Below are 22,348 nucleotides of genomic sequence, written 5' to 3'. Positions count from 1 at the left end.
GGGATTTTTTGTTCTGTTTGTTTTGAGTTTTAACCCCAAAACGAAAAAAGGAGTCATTCAAAACTAACGTTACAATAATTGCAGTTACACCGTGTATGTGGGCACATGGATTCGACAAATGTAAAATATTCCTAAATGAAGACATTGCATTTTGCGAACTGATTTGTTTTAAACTAAACAAATATAAATGATTTAAAATTTAGATAATGAGATTTATTATTCAACACATCGTTACGTCTACCAACTACCTTGTGTCTTTGCAAATACAAGACGAGATTTTAAACTAAAACGTACGATGATTTGAAGTAACTTACAACAGGGTACACTCACTGGTGTCAGCATCGGGACATCCATCCATGAGTCTTCACAGTCTCAGTGGTAGTGATAAATTGACCCCATCAAAGAGACGGGGCCCGGGGAGTAGTGACTAAAATATGAATTATGATCCCAACTGCGTTGTTTACAATGATAATTTAACACATAATACTACGCACTACATTGTATAGTGGATACTTTATGCATGAGTACTATGATATACTTGTACGGCGACCTAGCTCGCTCATGTGATGCCTGACATGGCTCGCTGACAGCTCCCTAAAGGCGAAATTGTAAATAGCGCCCTCTTGCAGCCAAGATTGACACAAGTTTTAGTGGATATACTTATTATTATAGCATTACCAATTCCAGTGAATTTTGTGACGTCATCACTGTACATTATTACTGATAATGTACTCCGTTATTGGGCATCGCTGCCCCGGAACGAGCATAACAATACAAGCTTATGCCCGTTAGGCAATAAAAGGTGTGGGTATTTAAGAACAGAGAAATTATGGGGTAAACACCATAAGAATTTTTTTTTAAAGATTGAAATTAAAAAGAAAAAATTTGTATTCACAGCAGTTCATTGAAGTGTATATGTGTGTGTACGTGTACGTACGTGTGTCGCTATGATTAGTATTCAGCTTCCAGGCCGAACATGGCAGACGATGTTCAGCGCTGTGTATATTATACGTTGTTTTGCATTTCTCGGTCTACAAATTCACTGAAATTGGCAAAACTATAAAATTATAACAATAATGTACGCCCTCCCAGTCCACAAACACACACAGGGTTTAAATACTGATATAGAATGTTTTATAATATCATTGTAACATTTTTATTCTGAACTGGAAGTTTAAATTGCCATAACAACGTAAACATGCTGTCATCAGTTGTGTCAAAATAACAATATACAAAGTAAATTAAAACATTACATTTTGAGTAAAAATCATTAAATTTACAGATCAAAGAAATTTAATGAAAACTATGAAATATATGTAAATGTTCATAACATTAATATTCTCCAGGAGATACATATTCTAACAATAGTTTATTTTCACTTTTAGGCAGTAACATCAATATTGTTGTTGTGAAAATAGAAATAAAATGCCACTAACTGCATTGCTAATAAAACAACTAAATATCAACACGAACTGATCGAGTGTCAACATAACTAGATACGGAGAGCAGTGTCGAAATATTGAGGTCTGTACATTGCACAACACTGTTCTCGTGGAAAGCTTGGAAAGTGGTTACAGCGCCACCTAGAGTTTAGTTTCTCAAAACTCGTCGATGATAAACCCGTTGTTTTTAGTGAGTATTTAGGGTGACTAGTATTAAAATTCAAGTTAAAGAAATCATCAAAATAAACTATTAATTTAGATTCATCCCAAGTTAAACTTAAAAACTCCGTTTTGTCTGTGAACTATTTCATTCCTGACCTGCGGATTGATTAAGCCGCATTACATCGTATACTGTGTGAAGTGTCTGGCGTAGTGTTTTCAGTTATAAAGATGGCAGCGTCCAGTTCACAATTGCTTTATTGATATGAATTTTGATTTTAAATTGTTAAAAATATTTAATCACTAAATTTACATGAAATATTTACATGGGATAATTCTACATAAATTACAGAATGTACAGGTAAGATTTTATAATTATTTTACACACACAAATGTCATTTTCTGGTGGGTAAATTGTCATCACAGAGTTGTCATTGTTCAAAACAATCACTGACAAGGGACAATTTCACAAATATTGTCAAAATTTTGACAATAAATTTGTGAATTTTATCTCAATTTTGGTTTAATGTTGTCTAAAATACATAGCGACTGCCATAGAGGTGCATGGTTATGGAAAATAAATTGTCAAAATAAGAAAAAAATGTGAAATTGTGTCAAGATATATGGTGGGTTGATGTGTGTATGTTTACAAGGTTAACACTGTGATGTAGTCATAGCCATAGACCCAGCGATGTGTAATAAAAATCTTGGTTGTCTTTTCGTCACTGATTTCTATGAAGCAAGGTGACCATATGTCAGAGTGTACAACTACAAACTCTCTATTCTCTGTTACCATAACAACTCTATGATTGCTCCAATCACAAATATAAATATTATTTCTTTTATCAACACACAGTCCAGCTGCATTAAAGCTGTGATCATATGAAGATAAAAACTTTAGATTTGAATCATAAAAATGTATCCCTTTGTCATGTGACATAACAACCTTCTGGTCACTTGTTACAGCCACTGACCAGGGCTCACTAAACTGACCTTTACTCTGAACTTGACCTTTAACCTCTGTAACCTTGTCTCCCATTGTTGTGAACTTAATCAGTCTATGTCCATAGTAGTCAGTAGCTAATACAAAGTTACCCATGACAGTTATACCCCATAGATCTTCACTTTGACAAATAATTCTGATTATTTTCTTATTTTGATTTGTCACAATAATTTGTTTATTACCATCATCATATATGAAATATTGGTTGTCATGGGATACTGCTATGTCCCATGGTTCAAAGGGTTGTGGAAATTCATCTGTAACTGTAATACAATCAAGACATTGAAATTCTTTGTTTAAAATCTGAATTCGTTGATTCTCCTTGTCACAGACCAGTAGTAAATCAGTTGGAGTCATGGCCATACCACGGGGATCGTTGAACTCTGCAGGACCTTCACCACTCCGGCCAATTCTTTCTTCTGACCATTGTGATGAACCTACAAAGAGGTCAAAGGTTAAATAAAGGTAAGATATAAAAATACAACATTCTGAAATAATTCACTTTTCAGAATAGAAAAATAATTTCAGACATGGAATTTCATCACCATGGAAACTGAAATATATGTGGTTAGTTTTACATTTGCACTTTTTACCATCAAAATAACTTGTTGCTATGGCAACCATTGAATTTAAATATCTGATACTAGCATAGCCTGTGTACATATAATACCTCTATTCACCTTTCTGTTATTAACCCCCTCAACCATGCACATGATTTGATATTTTCATGACATTATTTCAATTATGTGGTATAAACAATCAAGGAAATGTTGCCATGGAAACACATTTTCCAATAATGGTTCAAAAATTAGTTTTTCCCTATTGTACTCGTTAGGTATTAGAAAAAAATTTTTTTCAAAAATATTAAATGACCCAAGATTTTTTTAAAACTTTGTGAAAGTTAGTTCAGAATTTTTAATTTAAATTTACAATTTCCATGGCAACACAAAAATGTGTATTTTTGTTTATTTTTATTTGATTTTTTTGTTTTATTCTTTATATACACTTTTGGTTTATTATTAGTTATGAAAAATTTGATTCATACTATTTCTTTATTTTATAAAGAAAAAATGTGAATATGTTGATTCATATGTTACCATAGCAACCATAAATATCTTCTTTTTGGGGGTGATTTTAAGAAAACCATACCAGTGATTCTAAATTAGAAAATTTTCAATCTTGTTTTTGAAGTAAATTACATTTTAATATAATTTCATGTAACAGCTCAAATTGGAAATATTTAAAAATAATTTGTAACCATGGTAATATATTTCAAGAATTGGTCAAAAATAATCTTTGTAGACATAAATTTGAGGATATTAAACTAAATACTTGGAGCTTGTTAGTTTACGTGTTGTAATTTTAAACATGGAATTTCATCACCCTGGAATGTATATTTTTACTTTACAATGTAAACTCTTTACAATCAAAATTATCTGTTGCTATGGCAACCATTGGCTTTAAACACTAGTACTATTATGGTTTGTATTTATCCACTATTGCCATTTCTGTTATCAACTATTAATATGATTTGATGTCTCTTTAAGACTTAATATGAATTGTGCGTTATTAAAGGTCTAGGAATGGTTGCTATGGAAACACATTTTTAAATGTTTTGATTGATCAGTTTCTGTTATATGTTATACCATTTATTTTCACCAGAGTCTCAAAATGAATTCAAGTTCTCTTCATACTACATGACAATGAATTATTTATATCAGTACATTTGTGGTTTCCATGGCAACTTGAAATTTCTAATTAATGAAACTTACGCTTCTTATTTCCTTCCTTTTATCCAAAAATGACATAAAATACTATGCAACACTAATCACCATAGCAACCATACAGGTTTATCTGTCATTTTTTTAGTCAGATAAACTACTTATTCTGTTTTTTAAATTGGGTATTTATAAAACATTTCACATCACAACACATTTGAAATATTGTTTAGAATTTGTGTCCATGGTAACATATTACAAGAAATGGTAAAAAGTAATGTTTTTCATTAATTTTGTTTGATATTGATGGATAATAGAAATACACATTATTTTGATAATCTTGTAGAATGACAAGTCACAGTGTAGAGTTATAAAAAAATGTTTGATAAAAAAATGATCATTTCCATGGCAACAAGGAAAATAATAATTTACAAATATGACTTCAGTCTTGTGTGTGGAACATTTAGTTTTTGAGTTATGAAATAACTTCTTGTTTTATGTTAACATTATGTGAACAAATTGTTTTGTTCCGATTACCAGACCCTATATAGTTTTTTACTGCCCATCCTAACATTTTTTTATGTATTTGAAACAAACTATTAATTAAATATTGCAAAAATTGTGAAATCTCATGAGAAAAAAGTGGATAGAGAAACTGACATCAACTTAAAAAAGACAATATATACAACTATTCTTCTAATCTGTAATGGCTGTAGATCAGAAACTGACATCAACTTAAGAAAGACAATATATACAACTGTTCTTCTAATCTGTAATGGCTGTAGATCAGAAACTGACATCAACTTAAGAAAGACAATATATACAACTGTTCTTCTAATCTGTAATGGCTGTAGATCAGAAACTGACATCAACTTAAAAAAGACAATATATACAACTGTTCTTCTAATCTGTAATGGCTGTAGATCAGAAACTGACATCAACTTAAAAAAGACAATATATATACAACTGTTCTTCTAATCTGTAATGGCTGTAGATCAGAAACTGACATCAACTTAAAAAAGACAATATTGAACACATATTGCCTGGTCATGAGGGCTATAGCACCCGTTTATTACACCCGAGGGACTGTGAGTTACCAGAATCACATGCTATTTCCCGAGGCCAAAGGCCGAGGGAAATAGCATGTGATTCTGTAACTCACAGTCACGAGGGGGTAATGAACGGGTGCTATAGCCCGAATATAGGCCAGGCAATATGTGTTTTATAATATACCTCTTGCTGTGAACTCGCGGTGACAGACGACATCGTCAGAAGCTGCCATTTTGACCTGCTGTGAACGCACGGTGGTCACATGACCATATAAAAGTTGATGAAACTATTTCCCTAGGGAAATAGTCATTTCTATTTTCCTATCACATGACTGATTCTAGCGAATCATGGCACAGTATTATCACTAGGTATATTATAAATACAACTATTCTTCTAATCTGTAATGGCTGTAGATCAGAAAGTGACATCAACTTAAAAAAGACAATATATACAACTGTTCTTAAAGTTCTAATCTGTAATGGCTGTAGATCAGAAACTGACATCAACTTAAAAAAGACAATATATACAACTGTTCTTCTAATCTGTAATGGTTGTAGATCAGAAACTGACATCAACTTAAAAAAGACAATATATACAACTGTTCTTCTAATCTGTAATGGCTGTAGATCAGAAACTGACATCAACTTAAAAAAGACAATATATACAACTGTTCTTCTAATCTGTAATGGCTGTAGATCAGAAACTGATATCAACTTAAAAAAGACAATATATATAACTGTTCTTCTAATCTGTAATGGCTGTAGATCATAAACTGATATCAACTTAAAAAAGACAATATATACAACTGTTCTTCTAATCTGTAATGGCTGTAGATCAGAAACTGACATCAACTTAAAACAGACAATATATACAACTGTTCTTCTAATCTGTAATGGCTGTAGATCAGAAACTGACATCAACTTAAAACAGACAATATATACAACTGTTCTTCTAATCTGTAATGGTTGTAGATCAGAAACTGACATCAACTTAAAAAAGACAATATATACAACTGTTCTTCTAATCTGTAATGGCTGTAGATCATAAACTGATATCAACTTAAGAAAGACAATATATACAACTGTTCTTCTAATCTGTAATGGCTGTAGATCAGAAACTGACATCAACTTAGGCTGCTTTCACAAAAACCTGTGTGTGTGTGTGGGGGGGGGGGGTCGGGAGATTTTAGGGGGGGGACTTGAAAATATATGGATAGTGTGTGTGTGTGTGTGGGGGGGGGGGGGGGGGGGGGGGGGGCTACCTGAAAAAATGTTATGGGTTGTAGGGGGTACCTGAAAATAAATTGACATCATGACTTTTCAAACATGGGAAAATAAGCTTTTAAAATGTTGGTCTTCTTTTTTCAACAACAACAAAAACAACAACAACAACAACAGCTACAAACAACAGTTACTCACAAGTTAGTAAACTGAAAAACAAAAACAGTCAAATTTTGATTTTCTTTTAATAAACTGTTAATGTAATGATAAATTGAAATGGGCGAATTGAGTGGTACAGATTGTTTTTTGTCTGAAAATACCAGTGTCATTCATGTACACTACTATCTACTGAAATTTGGTTCATTTAATGTGTGAAAATGCCGTTACACTGTACTGAAAATATTCTTTGTGACATGACTGTGTTTTGGTTTGTGGTTTTCACAATGATATGTAACTTTTTCATGTAAATTCTTACTAGTATTAAATGACAGGCAACATTTTACATTTGCAGCTCTTGGAAGTTAAAAAAAAAAAAAAAGATTTGGAACAGGTTCATCTCAGCCTGCCATCAAAATGTAAAAGATGCACCTGCACTAAAACATACTTGACAAGTATCAAAAACTTCTGTGAAAGGTATTTTTTCATCCTATAGATATGACTATAATTTTCAACACAAACTTTTAATAACACATTCTAAATATTTCCTAAAATTAGCATATTGGCAACGTCTGCTACATGTGAAACAGAAGACAATATCTCACAAGCTGAGTTAACAGAGAAAAAGTAAAATAACTTTTTTGCACATACTTTTCAACTTTGCATGAATATACTTTTACTTGTAAATATAAAGATAAATAAATAAACTTTGACACTATATGGATATATTCTCAACACCATTAACAAGAGATGATGGTAGTGAAAGACCACCAGATGACTTCCAACCCCGTGCACAACTAAAACACCTGTATAGTAAAGGGTTAGTGTCAAGTAAAAATGTTGAGAAACTTGACGAATTGAGCAAGAAATTGTTGTCAAGAAAGAGATATTAAAGGGAGCAATCCTTCATTTAGAACAACAGAGAACACTTGCCTCTATGAGGGAAAGAAAAAGAATGAAAGAAAGGGAGCAACGTGCTGAAAAAAATTTGATGAATATGACTGGGATGCACTTGTCAAAAACAGTGACATTTCCAGATTGAAAGTGAAAGAACTTGATAAGTACCTTTCCAACTATGAAATTCCAGCTGTGGCAGGAATGCACAAAATAGACAAAGTTGAGGCTGTAAGATGCCACTATTATCAATCTAAAGAAAGTGAGAGTGATTTGTCATCTGATGACAGTGGCAGTGAGAATGATGATACAGCTAGTTCCAACTCTGATGAAGTTGAAGGAGAAATTGGGTCTGATGATGGTGATGACAATGCCATGTTTATATACACAAGATCTGGAAGGAGAGCTACCACTTGGAAATCAAAAATTTAAATAAACACATTCTGAGACTTTGTTTAAAATCCTGCATTCACCTTTGTAATCTAACGTCAAAACCAGTCCAATAATCAGGCTCTTACAAGGTAAATGTATTACCAGGTTCATTAAGATATATGATTACTATGATAATAGGGCCATCTTAATAATTATCATTACCACTAATATATATCACTTGATTCCTATTCTGTTAGATGAAATGTGGCTGGCATTTTTGAGTCGGACATTTATTTTCTTTTGACATTATATTGAACTAATTTACATCAAACAAGAACGGGATACATGGCAATGCATTTTATCAAGAGTTTTTTCAGTGTTTAATATTTAGACCAATTTGATTTCTTTTAGCACACATTTAGGAAACTAAACTGTAACAATACAGTATAAAACTCTCTTTAGATAACATGTGCATCACAATATTTGCAAATACAAATAAAATGACATTCAACTGTAACACTACTAGTATAATGTACTAATACAATATTGAACAGAAAACAAAGACTCGGTTGGTCTGCTGATCATTTTACAAGAGTTATTCAAAGTGTAATTCATTTGCAAGTATATGTTGTTTTTTTGGAAAGGCAATGCACTGGTTAACATAACATTTTGTTTTAACTGGTGTTTGTGTATATATATACACACAATATACAAATTGATTATATATATAATGGATAAAGTTGGTATTAAGTGTATTATGTACAGTTTTGTACTCGGTATGGAATGTTACAGCATAGGAAGAGTATTCCAAAAAAAATTTATTCGGGTGGGGGGTACTTGAAATATTTGGGGCTTTGGCAGGGGGGGGGGGGGTACTTGAAAAATGTTGGAATATGGCAGGGGGGTACTTGAAAAAAAATTAGGGTTTTACAAAAAATCTCCCCCCCCCCCAACAAGTTTTTGTGAAAGCAGCCTTAAAAAAAGACAATATATACAACTGTTCTTCTAATCTGTAATGGCTGTAGATCAGAAACTGACATCAACTTAAAAAAGACAATATATACAACTATTCTTCTAATCTGTAATGGCTGTAGATCAGAAACTGACATCAACTTAAAAAAGACAATATATACAACTGTTCTTCTAATCTGTAATGGCTGTAGATCAGAAACTGATATCAACTTAAAAAAGACAATATATACAACTGTTCTTCTAATCTGTAATGGCTGTAGATCAGAAACTGACATCAACTTAAAAAAGACAATATATACAACTGTTCTTCTAATCTGTAATGGCTGTAGATCAGAAACTGACATCAACTTAAAAAAGACAATATATACAACTATTCTTCTAATCTTATTCTGTAATGGCTTTTGATCAGATAATAACACAGAGACCATATGGAAAACAACAGTAACTATCTAAACTTGACACTTACACATTAAAATAAATAAAAATAAATAAAAATAACAATCTACTGATCCCACCATTCTAAAATTAAGGTGGAGATGCACAAAAAAAATCGTTATTTTGACCATTTTTGAGATTATGTGCTCTTTTGCCATAGTAAATATTCTTCTATCAACCAGAGAAAACTGGACTGGGTTTGAGTTTTGCAAATCCCGAAAAATCATGAAAAAAAGAAGTCAACAAATGCACGGGTACCAAAACGCTAAAAGAAGCCCTATTTTAACACTATAAACTCACGATATTTGCATACAACTAAGACGATTGACAGAGGATTATGCAAAATATACGCGGTGTCAAATTCGCGCATGCTCAGATCACACACGAATCACTAGCACTGTAACCACCGGCATATGGAGTAAAAGGGGAGATATCTCAATGACGGTACCATGAAGGAAAGAAAAAGATGTTGGCATCCCGGGCGTAACTTTATTTCTCTTCTAGTAGTTACATCGCAACGTTAATAACGTCAAAAATATCTGTATAACTCATATGAACAAACGAGTAAAACCTCTCAAAGATATTTTACCATACGTTTCCGAAATTCACTGATGACCTAGTTTCGTACACCGTCTCAAGATTTACTGCTCACGTCCTAATATCTGATTCTTGTACTTTGAAAACTGTTGATACTTTGCTGGTCACGGTCAAATGTAAGCTGACACATTTCAATCACGTACTCCAAAATCCTGTGAATTAGTAACTGTCTACAGTAGTTTCAGAACCTTCCGGCGCGACACAGAGTCAGTGCATACTCGCTGTGAAAATCAATACGTACGGTACAATGTACACACGTCATGCTTTCGGTCGGTTGATCGATCATTACAGACATTTGAACACACCAAAATCTTTAGATAGATGACAATTTTTTATGGTTTACATATTGGGCCGTGTTTTGACTGAATCAGGAAATCTCGGTTCAAAATAAACTTCACGAGTAGCGTATGCACTAACAATCACCAACGCACTGCAATCTGAGCTTGCTTTAATTTGTACTTCCGGAATACTTCCATAATATCTCGCATCTCCGATTTCGAGTTGGTTTTAAAATGTCTTTGATTTTCCTATTATTTTCCTTCCGTGTTCTTACAAAATGTCGGTTAAGGTTGTTTTATGATTGACTAGACTTGTCCTATTTCCAGAAAACAGTCAATGTTCACGTGCTTGTACTCCTCCGAGTTATACTGAATGGCGAGTATCACCCGAGCTTAAGTATTTCTATTGGCGATTTCAATTTTCCAAACATACCCGTATACCCGTCCGTAACAATCGAGTCTAGTTTTGTTTATCCGTCTGTCTACGATATCAGTCGATGTGTCTGATATGCAGTGATGTGCCAATACATATTGAAAGTTATTTTTAATCAAAAGACTTAGCCATTTTCAGATGCCAACATGAGCAATGCAATGCGTCAGACAATCAAACGCGAAAGACACCACAACAAGAAAACGCTTTACATGTAATTTGTAGCAAGCTAGCTGTGTGGAAAGATTTTGGGTTTATTGTAACAGCCAAATTCAGGCAAAATTTCCCCTTTTGGATTTAATGGAGTGTGTACGTACAGACGTAAGCAGACACTAATTTTTTGACTAAATTTATGTGACAATGTGTGAAATCATGTAGGTTACCCCTTTCATCGCACATTCGAAGCTTTAGACAATATTTTGAACGAAATAGTAACAAGGTGATTCCGCCGTGGTTTAGAAAGTGGCCATGCTACTACATCTCATCTAGTTACGAAATTTTGAGTGTTTGACGTTCGAAACTGAGCAAAATTAATGCAGTTATTCCGAAATTCAAAACGAAATATTTGTATCGGGAAGTGCTTCCGGGAAAAGTGAAGTTTAGACACACAGGGCATAGCACCGTGGATCTGCCGCCGGACAGAGTAACATCATAATAACCTTGGACTTGACTTTGGCCACGCCTCTGATTACTAATTAATGAGATGACGTCAATAAACTGGGCTTCCGCGCCATTTGCAACGTGATCTCGTGTATAACATTCCAGTCGAACGACCTCGATTTGCCGTGTTTCTACGATGCTACACTTGTATTAATCAAAACGACAATTGGAATAACTGAAGACTCATTTTATCAACTGCTTGGTGATATTTTTATTGCATGACACGCCAGGAAATCTTCTGCAAGTCAAATTTTACGCTGTATTTCGAAAATCGGCATTTTCTCCGTTTACATTTTCAAGCCCCCAGACTAAGTTCTAAAGTCTCGATGTCGACAGTACTTCCTCGCAATCAATTGAAATTTTCGCTGGTACTTTCTGAGGTATTGTTCTTACACAGTGTGTCTCAGAATTTGTAAGTTCGCTCTATTACGTGTGAAATTGATGATTAAGTGAGAAAAATCTGTCAATAAGCTTCTCATTATAATTTGTCAACTTTTGAGGCATGTTGTAAAAGAACGACAGATGGCAGAAAAAAGTGAGACACACTTTTGTTATGTGTGAAGTGAACATTCTAAAACACCAAAGAAATGGAAAATCGGGTGACAGGTGGTCTCTTCCAAGGCGTTTATATTGGCGCCTTGAGATAATCAAGACACCTCTATTCATACCTTAAACAAACTCTCACTTTCAGTCAAAGACAATAGAAAATACAATAGCATTTAAGAGGAGAGAAAAACCTTTCAGAAAATATTTGGGTTGATGGTGTAAACTTTATTCATTGTTGGGAAACAATAACTTGAAAATATGTCACCCTTAAAACCTTCCCTTTGTGCATCTCCACCTTAAACGTAATCAGAACCACACAATTGTGAAATAATCTGAAGCAGATCTGTAGACAATTCCTGCAAGGATTGTACCAGGGTTTTGTTGTTGTAAATTTGTAAAACAAAAACTGTGAAGAAAATAGAATTGAGATGAATATAGAAATGACTGGATATTTTAAAAGTGATTTTCCATGGCAACAGAGAAATGCCAAATAATTTCTCTTTGCAAAATTTGTGACCATATCAACATTTTTATGATACTTGGTGTAATTCTTCAGTCAGTTATTTTGTTTTATTCATACCTGGTAAATCGGTAAGGTAGTCAACCAGAAACCACAGTTTTCACTGTAGTGATTCCCTTACGGGAGGCATTCAGGTTTTGTTTTATTCATACCTGGTAAGGTAGCCAACCAGAAACCACAGTTTTCACTGTAGTGATTCCCTTACGGGAGGCATTCAGGTTTTGTTTTATTCATACCTGGTAAGGTAGTCAACCAGAAACCACAGTTTTCACTGTAGTGATTCCCTTACGGGAGGCATTTAGGTTTTGTTTTATTCATACCTGGTAAGGTAGTCAACCAGAAACCACAGTTTTCACTATAATAGTGATTCCCTTACGGGAGGCATTCAGGTTTTGTTTTATTCATACCTGGTAAGGTAGCCAACCAGAAACCACAGTTTTCACTGTAGTGATTCCCTTACGGGAGGCATTCAGGTTTTGTTTTATTCATACCTGGTAAGGTAGTCAACCAGAAACCACAGTTTTCACTGTAGTGATTCCCTTACGGGAGGCATTCAGGTTTTGTTTTATTCATACCTGGTAAGGTAGCCAACCAGAAACCACAGTTTTCACTGTAGTGATTCCCTTACGGGAGGCATTCAGGTTTTGTTTTATTCATACCTGGTAAGGTAGTCAACCAGAAACCACAGTTTTCACTGGTCAATAAGTCTGTTTGGGTAACCTCAGAATACAAACTTTGATTTTTTCTTTCATATGGAAGAGATATATTTATGGGTGGAAGTCTGTGTGTGTGTCTGTCTGTCTGTCTGTGTTATCGTTTTCTCCATAACAGCTTGCTCAATGCAAACGAGATTTTGAAGACATATTCCGTAGGGTAATGGCAAGACTTGATTAGATTTTGGTAAAAATCACATGAATATTAATGAGAAATTTACATAATTAATGATTTTCGGTAATTAGGCTTTATCTCAAGAATGCACGCTTCAAATTCATTATAACTTGGTACACACATTTGCAATACCAAAATGCACCTGTCCTGAAAATATTATTAATGTAGCTTTTGATTTTAATAAGATATTGGCATATTTTCGGTACAGTGTACACAAGATCGTCATGGACATTAAAGGATCTGTGTCATCGTTTTCTCCATAAACGCTTGCTCAATGCAAATGAGATTTTGAAGACGTATTCCGTAGGGTAATGGCAAGACTTGATTAGGTTTTGGTAAAAATCTCGTGAATATTAATGAGCAATTTACGTAATTAATGATTTTCGGTAATTAGGCTATATCTCAAGAATACACGCTTCAAATTCATTACTTGGTACACACATTTGCGATACCAAAGCGCACCTGTCCTGAAAATAATACTAATGTAGCTTTTAGTTTTAATAACTTATTGGCATATTTTCGATCGGCCACAAAAAAGATAAAAATAGTTCCTCATCAGGAAATGTCTTCAAAAGTGGTGCGACTTTATCACCATTTCCTAAAACACGACTGGCTCAATTCAAACAAAATTTATTGCATGTGTTCTGTAGGGTAGAGACAAGAACTGATTTACATAATTAATGGTTTTCGGTAAGTAGGCTATATCTCAAGAATGCACACTTCAAATTCAATACAATTTGCTACATGCATTGCGATACCAAAGCACACTTGTCCTGAAAATATTATTGATGTAGCTTTTAGTTTTAATAAATTATTGGCATATTTTTGTAGGCCACTAAAAAGGAAAAAATAGTTTCTCGTCAGGAAATGTTGTCTAAAGTGGTACGACGATGCGCTTTTTAGCACAACTGAACTGAGGTTCAGTAGTGCTATAGGGATCGCCCGGCGTCTGTCTGTCTGTCTGTCTGTCTGTCTGTGTGTGTGTGTGTGTGTGTGTATGTGTGTAAACAACTTAAACTCAAAAACTGCTGAACCGATTGCCATGATATTTGGTGGGTCCATTACCTTGGGTGTCTAGTTGAGAAATTGTTCAAATCAAAATGATCGCATCACAGATGTGTGATTTGGGTAAAAAAATGTGATTTTTGGTCAAAAAACTTAAACTCAGAAACTACTGGGCAGATTGGTGCGAAATTTGGTGGGAACATTCTTAAGGGGATGTAAAGTAAGATTTGTCCATGACGGGATGATTCCATCAGTGATATGCAAATTAGGGCTAAAAATGTGTCTTTTTGGTTAAAAATCTATAATTCCAAAACCACTGAGCAGATTGGGCTGAAATTTATTGGGTAGGGATGTATGGACGAAGATATGTTACGCATACCATGATTCCATGAGTGATATGGAATTAAGGTGTAAAAATGTGAATTTTGGTCAAAAACTTATATCTCAAAAAGTACTAAGTGAATGAGTTTGAAACTTGGTGAGATGTTTCCTGAAGTGTTATTCTATATCATTGCTTTTCCTCAAAAATCTTCAACTCTGAAATTACCCAGTACATTGAGCTTAACTTTGTTGAGAATGTGTAGATTTGTCCTCATTAATAGCTGACACAGTGAGGACAGTACATTGTTAATTAACTATAATGTTTACTTTACTATTTCCTCTGGTGGTAAAGCCTGTAGTATGGCCAGTTTGGTTTATGACTTGATTATGTAATATGTTGTAAGACAGCCGTTTCATCACCTACCCATATAAACTGAATGTAGCTTGTGTTTAAAATATTACAATAAGACAACCAAGAAAGTTAAACATGTTACATTGGTATGACTTGGTTCCAAATTGATTTTAAAAAATAAAGAAGTACAAAACCTTGTAGACACATCCCTTTAAAGTTTGATTAGGATGTTGCTATACTTGTCTTGTACACTTCCAACATAGGATGGCTGGATTATGATGATGGAAATTAGGTATGAAAATTTTGTTTTGGTTACAACTTTAAATCTTCAAAAAATTATATATCTATCATTGCCCTGAACATGAAGTTGTGCGGCAACGCAATATTTGCGCTATTTTTTTTCCATTGACGGTGCCTGTAAAATAAAACAAAAATATACATGAAACATGAATGATAATGTCATCTCCTTTCTTATAATTTGGTTTCTAGTGGATGTGGTTTCTAGTGGATGTTGGTTTGCAGAATGACAAAGTAACCACATGAAAATGTCTTAACATTTGAAATCCTCTGACTACGAATTAAAAAGGAGATCCTGTAGTGTCTCTGATTTAAAGTTAGGAGTTTTGCAGCTGATGAATAACATGGCTTATGTATCAAAAATATTCTACAAGCTACATGAAAACTCCTTTCATACTTTGCTACAACTTTTTTCATGACAATCAATAGTAACAATTCCTTTAAACTTTCTTTTCTGTTTATAAATATTACAAGACATTATCAAAGACAAACAAACATTGGACTTGTTATTGTCATTTTAAGGAGATTTTGTATTTGGTGTTGGATAATTAAATCACTTCATGAATTGTGAGTTTCAAGTTCTTTTCCTTATGTGTAATAAATTAGAGATTGTAAAAAAAATATCAATTACTACTTTGTAGTTGTATGCAAACGAACTTTACAAATTCTATGGTCTAGGAATATTTTTTTGCGTCTCTATATTTGCTATTTAAAAAAAATATCTGGGCTTCACTGGCTTCACAGTTCATATTGGTTCACTTTTGTCAGTGTGGGGTGCATGTAATGGATGATTGCTTGTAAATGCCAGACAAAGAAATATCCATTCTTGGAGAGCTACAACTTGTTTAGTGCCACAAAGTTAACACTGACTAGGCAAGTTTGAAATAAATATACAAATAGAAAAAAATACACATAAAATTAGGAAGTATTTGTTGCTCCACTGGACTTCAGAAAGGAAAAAACGTTTTTCTTATTACCATAAGTTATTGTTATGATTATGATTATCAGAAATTAATACTCTGAGAGTATCTGACAGTAATAATCTGCAAAATAACTACAGTTTGAGGTAGGGTAAACTTAAATGAGTGTCTATTTTTTCAAGTCTAATAAGTGTTTCTTTATTTTTCACTGTGCAATGCTTGTGAGAGAAATATAATTTTGAATAGAAATGATATGGTACGTTGCAGTTGACTTTGTCGTGTGCAGAGAATGATTAATTGATGGCGACCGTTATTTTAGAAAATCGTTGAGTTTTGCAGTTATAACGGTCGTCTCGACTGACATTTAAAATTGTGAATTCAAGGGGTGGGTTTTTTTTTTGCCTTCCCCAGTTTACCTACTGTAAGCCTCTATACTGCACGTATACACCGTTCAGGCCAGGACTCTTTATTTCAACTTTTTGACACAATCGTATCCTGCAAGTTGAACAAGTGACCTCTCATACCGTAAAATGCTATAAATTGCGCTGTTTCTACTTTTTGCATTTATTAGTCCCCGCCGGACGATGTCCGGGATGGAGACTAATAATGGATTGGGTTCCGTCTGTCTGTGCGTCCGTCCGGCCGTCCATCCGTCCGTCCGTCCGTCCGTCCGCAGCTGTTTCTTGGAGATGCCTGGACTGATTTTTTCAAACTTGGTACAGGGGCAACATACAATGGCATACATATGCACGTTAATTGTTTCATAATATGATCCAATATGGCCACCTAGCAGCCATTTTGTTTGCAAATTTTCCGTGTCTAAAGCCATAACTCAGACATGCTTGAACAGATCTCATTCAAAGTTGGTATTAAGACAGTGTTCTATGACACATGTGTCACATGTGCATATTCATTGTTGTTGTAAAACGATCCAATATGGCCGCCTAGCAGCCATTTTGTTTGCAATTTTTCTATGTCCAAAGCCATTCAAAGTTGATATTAGGACAGTGTTCTATGACATACATGTGCATATCCGTTTTCATCGTGATATGATCCCCCATACCCAACCCATCCTTTATTGTTGTAGGCATGTTCCATGTCCTACAAGCATGCAGACACAACATATAAGTTTGATTTAGGTTCTCAAGTGTTGTTGCGTGATCAGAGTAGTGATAATTCCTTAAAACCCAATCATAGCGGGACTATGTCATTCTCAATGACTTGTTTGTGTTGATGGAATAGACGTGTGATTGTTATGTAATACCATTGAAAATACAAATCAAACCATTTTTTCGTCAATAACAAACTTGTTAATATTCTATATCGTAGCGATGCAACGGTGAATCATATTAGTTTACTTCTCATCTGATGATTTATCACTGTCACCTAGTGGAATTTATTGTAAAACAAATAGTATTGCTATGAAATGTGAAAATCAATGAAAACATCAGTGAAATAAATAAATACGTACCCAGCTGTACAGGAACGGGGACGGCTATGATGTAAAATCTTATTCAACATGCGTCTGCCGTGTGGTTTCTCAGACTTCGATAAACTTTGATGAACTGACACTACCCGAACTAAAATAAATTGTTTCCATCGATGTACCGACCGTAGGAAAGCATATGATACACCATCTTTGCCTTGGTGGCAGTGGAACAATAAAGAACTCTCAAATTATGAATAGTATTTTTCAGCAATCGCCACGTTGGACGCCATGTTTTGCCTACGACAAACCATGCAAAACATGCGAAGTTGTCATAGTAGCAATGGTAACTAAGGGGGCGTGGCTACTGTGCTCAGGGCGATCGGTCAATTGTCTGTAGGAACAACAATCTCAAAACTTTGCCCTTACGGAAGACATTCAGTTTAGATCTGGTATGTATTGAAATACATTAATTTGTAACCATGGTAACATTCCTACAATTTATCAAAGTTTCTTTCATCTGTCACAAGATATTGGATATATGTTATTTTTTGTTTTAAAAGGAAAAACATCTCTAGCGTGATATTATTTCCATGGAAACATATAAATTGATAACTTTACAGATTAAGTTTATATTTTAGTTTGTGACATTCCCTGTACATTATTAGTTTACTTGAAGGATAAAATCACTTTTTGGTTGTTGATCTTGTCACAATGACAATCAGAATACTACCGTGGTATTGCCATTTATACCTAAAATACAATATATTCATAATCACAATGTATTCAGCATTACTTGTTGCTATGGTTACAAATCTGTCAAACATCTAAACAGTGATAATATTGCTCCAATAATTTGAAGGTAGTTTTTAATTTCTATCCTTGATTAACATTTATTATTTTGATAAAACTACATGAAAATTGTATTCTTTGTATAAAAACTAATTTCCTAGAATTTGTACAAAATTCATCGTACCATTTTAGTATTTATTGACAACTGACCAGCTATATGCAATCTAAGTAGTCATTTCACTTTCACCGTGATCATCTTACAGACTCAGCTATAAAGTTAGATACGTTTAGCTTTGTTTTTGTTGCATTATCATTTACTTGGACAAATTTGTTATAGTCTTTTGTATGTTTTCCAGCATTTCTTCCACAATCTGAGGTTTTCATGCTTCACAAGTTATTATTTAAACTTTTTGATTTGTTTTTCTGTTTCAGAATGAGTGGTTAAATTGAAAGTGTTACATGGATGTCATGATGAGTAGTATTGACTGTGATAGATGTAGAGTAACAATTAATGAACAAGAACAGTCTACAACTAGTACTAAAACAGTAGGACAAGATATTGGAGGTAGTTAGTGTTTGTTATTTATTAACTCTGTTTTCTGTACACAAATCAATAGAGTAACAATTAATGAACAAGAACAGTCTACAACTAGTACTAAAACAGTAGGACAAGATATTGGAGGTAGTTAGTGTTTGTTCTTACTTTCTCTGTTTTCTGACATAAATCAATACGAGTCTACAGAACAAACATGTAAAAATGGGTTTGTCTGGTACCATTCTAGACTGTAAGATACATTGTGTTGCAGACAACCCTATCCAGCTTCTAAAGTATAAACATTTGATTGCAACCAATTAAATATAGCTATGTAAAAATGACCATGATACCAGCCTTTCATGATGTAGGAGGCCTTCAGTGATAACAAGGGGGAGTACTTGGGAAATTAGGTAACGCCAATATAACACCAGTAAAGTGAAAGCAAATGTATATTATAAACATTCCAAAAATGTATGCAGATATGCCTAGCAACAAGACCACACAATCATTACTGAAAAATGTATGCAAATATGCCTAGCAACAAGACCACACAATCATTACTGAAAAATGTATGCAAATATGCCTAGCAACAAGACCACACAATATGCCTAGCTACAAGACCACACAATCATTACTGAAAAAATGTATGCAAATATGCCTAGCAACAAGACCACACAATCATTACTGAAAAATGTATGCAAATATGCCTAGCAACAAGACCACACAGTCATTACTGAAAAATGTATGCAAATATGCCTAGCAACAAGACCACACAATCATTACTGAAAAATGTATGCAAATATGCCTAGCAACAAGACCACACAGTCATTACTGAAAAATGTATGCAAATATGCCTAGCAACAAGACCACATAATCATTACTGAAAAATGTATGCAAATATGCCGAGCTACAAGACCACATAATCATTACTGAAAAATGTATGCAAATATGCCTAGCTACAAGACCACACAATCATTACTGAAAAATGTATGCAAATATGCCTAGCAACAAGACCACATAATCATTACTGAAAAATGTATGCAAATATGCCTAGCAACAAGACCACACAATCATTACTGAAAAATGTATGCAAATATGCCTAGCAACAAGACCACATAATCATTACTGAAAAATGTATGCAAATATGCCTAGCAACAAGACCACACAATCATTACTGAAAAATGTATGCAAATATGCCTAGCAACAAGACCACACAATATGCCTAGCAACAAGACCACATAATCATTACTGAAAAAATGTATGCAAATATGCCTAGCAACAAGACCACACAATCATTACTGAAAAATGTATGCAAATATGCCTAGCAACAAGACCACACAATCATTACTGAAAAATGTATGCAAATATGCCTAGCAACAAGACCACATAATCATTACTGAAAAATGTATGCAAATATGCCTAGCAACAAGACCACACAATCATTACTGAAAAATGTATGCAAATATGCCTAGCAACAAGACCACACAATCATTACTGAAAAATATATGCAAATATGCCTAGCAACAAAACCACACAGTCATTACTGAAAAATGTATGCAAATATGCCTAGCAACAAGACCACACAGTCATTACTGAAAAATGTATGCAAATATGCCTAGCAACAAGACCACATAATCATTACTGAAAAATGTATGCAAATATGCCTAGCAACAAGACCACACAATCATTACTGAAAAATGTATGCAAATATGCCTAGCAACAAGACCACACAATCATTACTGAAAAATGTATGCAAATATGCCTAGCAACAAGACCACACAATCATTACTGAAAAATGTATGCAAATATGCCTAGCAACAAGACCACATAATCATTACTGAAAAATGTATGCAAATATGCCTAGCAAAAAGACCACACAATCATTACTGAAAAATGTATGCAAATATGCCTAGCAACAAGACCACACAATCATTACTGAAAAATGTATGCAAATATGCCTAGCAACAAGACCACACAATCATTACTGAAAAATGTATGCAAATATGCCTAGCTGCAAGACCACACAATCATTACTGAAAAATGTATGCAAATATGCCTAGCAACAAGACCACATAATCATTACTGAAAAATGTATGCAAATATGCCTAGCAACAAGACCACACAATATGCCTAGCTACAAGACCACACAATCATTACTGAAAAAATGTATGCAAATATGCCTAGCAACAAGACCACACAATCATTACTGAAAAATGTATGCAAATATGCCTAGCAACAAGACCACACAATCATTACTGAAAAATGTATGCAAATATGCCTAGCAACAAGACCACACAATCATTACTGAAAAATGTATGCAAATATGCCTAGCAACAAGACCACACAATCATTACTGAAAAATGTATGCAAATATGCCTAGCAACAAGACCACACAATCATTACTGAAAAATGTATGCAAATATGCCTAGCAACAAGACCACACAATCATTACAGAAAATTAAACTTCACTATCAATAGTTGTGATATACATAAAATGCCATTGTCACTTTTATTTATCTATTTTATTTAGTGGCATGGTCCCACTGCTGTCATCGGTTCCAAGTCACATCTTGGAGTGTCTACTTCATAACCTATTTTTACAACTTTTTATTTCTCTTCTGTTTCAGAAAGCATGGTACACTGTAAGAGTTAAATGTTGGACAAGTACAACCTATTCTATGATCAGTGGTTTTGACTGTGATACTAAATCAAGAAGATTCTACAAGTGTAAAAAGACCTATATTACCATATTCTTTGTTTTCAACATGTATTTAATAAGTTATAATCAGTATTTACAAGTCATAAATATCTGTGCAAAGAAACTTGTCAGGGATTTTTAGCTCACCAAGTCACCATATCAACCCAGTATCCGGTATAATTTCACTGACTGACATATAATCTACACCATGATATTCTAGATGAGTTGATCCTATTTGGTCAGACTTTGTCCTCCTGTGTGGCTTCAGCTGTTTATTTCTTTAACCAGGTTATTCCTTACAACTTTTAATATGAATTAATGATTTGATTTATGTAACAGCTGCTAAATGTACTAGTATTGGTTTGATCAATTTATTTGTGTTACAGATTGATATGTTCCACTGTACTGACTTCAAAAACTACATGTATATGTTGAATGTTTATGCATTTTCATAGGGGCCATGTATATGTGATATATAAGTTGAAAAATTCTAACAGAATAAAACAGTGTTAATAAATATGTTTGTTTGTAATTGTGTATATATGTACTATATGTATTCTATACTTCAGTGTGATCAAAACTTTTGAGTATCCCCCCCCCCTTTCACTCCCAAGTTTTTGAGTAACCCCCCAACCCCCACCCTCCTTCTAGCTTAGCATTTT

At 34.0% G+C, this 22,348-nt stretch overlaps 1 protein-coding gene and 1 long non-coding RNA gene across 5 annotated transcripts in view; one reads left to right on the top strand and one right to left on the bottom strand.

Moving 5' to 3' along the window:
- Positions 1–1,181: 1,181 nt before the first annotated feature.
- The window catches only part of LOC144440212 (uncharacterized), a 29,392-nt gene continuing 8,225 nt past the window's right edge, over positions 1,182–22,348 (bottom strand). For all 3 annotated transcript variants that reach the window (XM_078129516.1, XM_078129518.1, XM_078129517.1), the window contains exon 5: positions 1,182–3,041. In XM_078129516.1, coding sequence (XP_077985642.1) covers positions 2,248–3,041 — 794 coding nt within the window. In that variant the 3' untranslated portion in view covers positions 1,182–2,247. The remainder of the gene's footprint in view (positions 3,042–22,348) is intronic.
- On the top strand, positions 1,838–22,154 carry LOC144440213 (uncharacterized). Of its 2 annotated transcripts, XR_013481174.1 has the most exons (4): positions 1,838–1,962; positions 2,936–3,069; positions 18,886–19,018; positions 21,616–22,154. It is a non-coding gene; the product is annotated as an uncharacterized LOC144440213 (long non-coding RNA). The 2 variants fall into 2 exon arrangements; XR_013481175.1 differs by lacking the exon at positions 18,886–19,018.

The sequence above is a fragment of the Glandiceps talaboti genome, chromosome 9 (genome assembly GCF_964340395.1).
Source record: "Glandiceps talaboti chromosome 9, keGlaTala1.1, whole genome shotgun sequence".
NCBI lineage: Eukaryota > Metazoa > Hemichordata > Enteropneusta > Spengelidae > Glandiceps > Glandiceps talaboti.
This window is presented reverse-complemented; position numbering and strand designations above follow the sequence as displayed.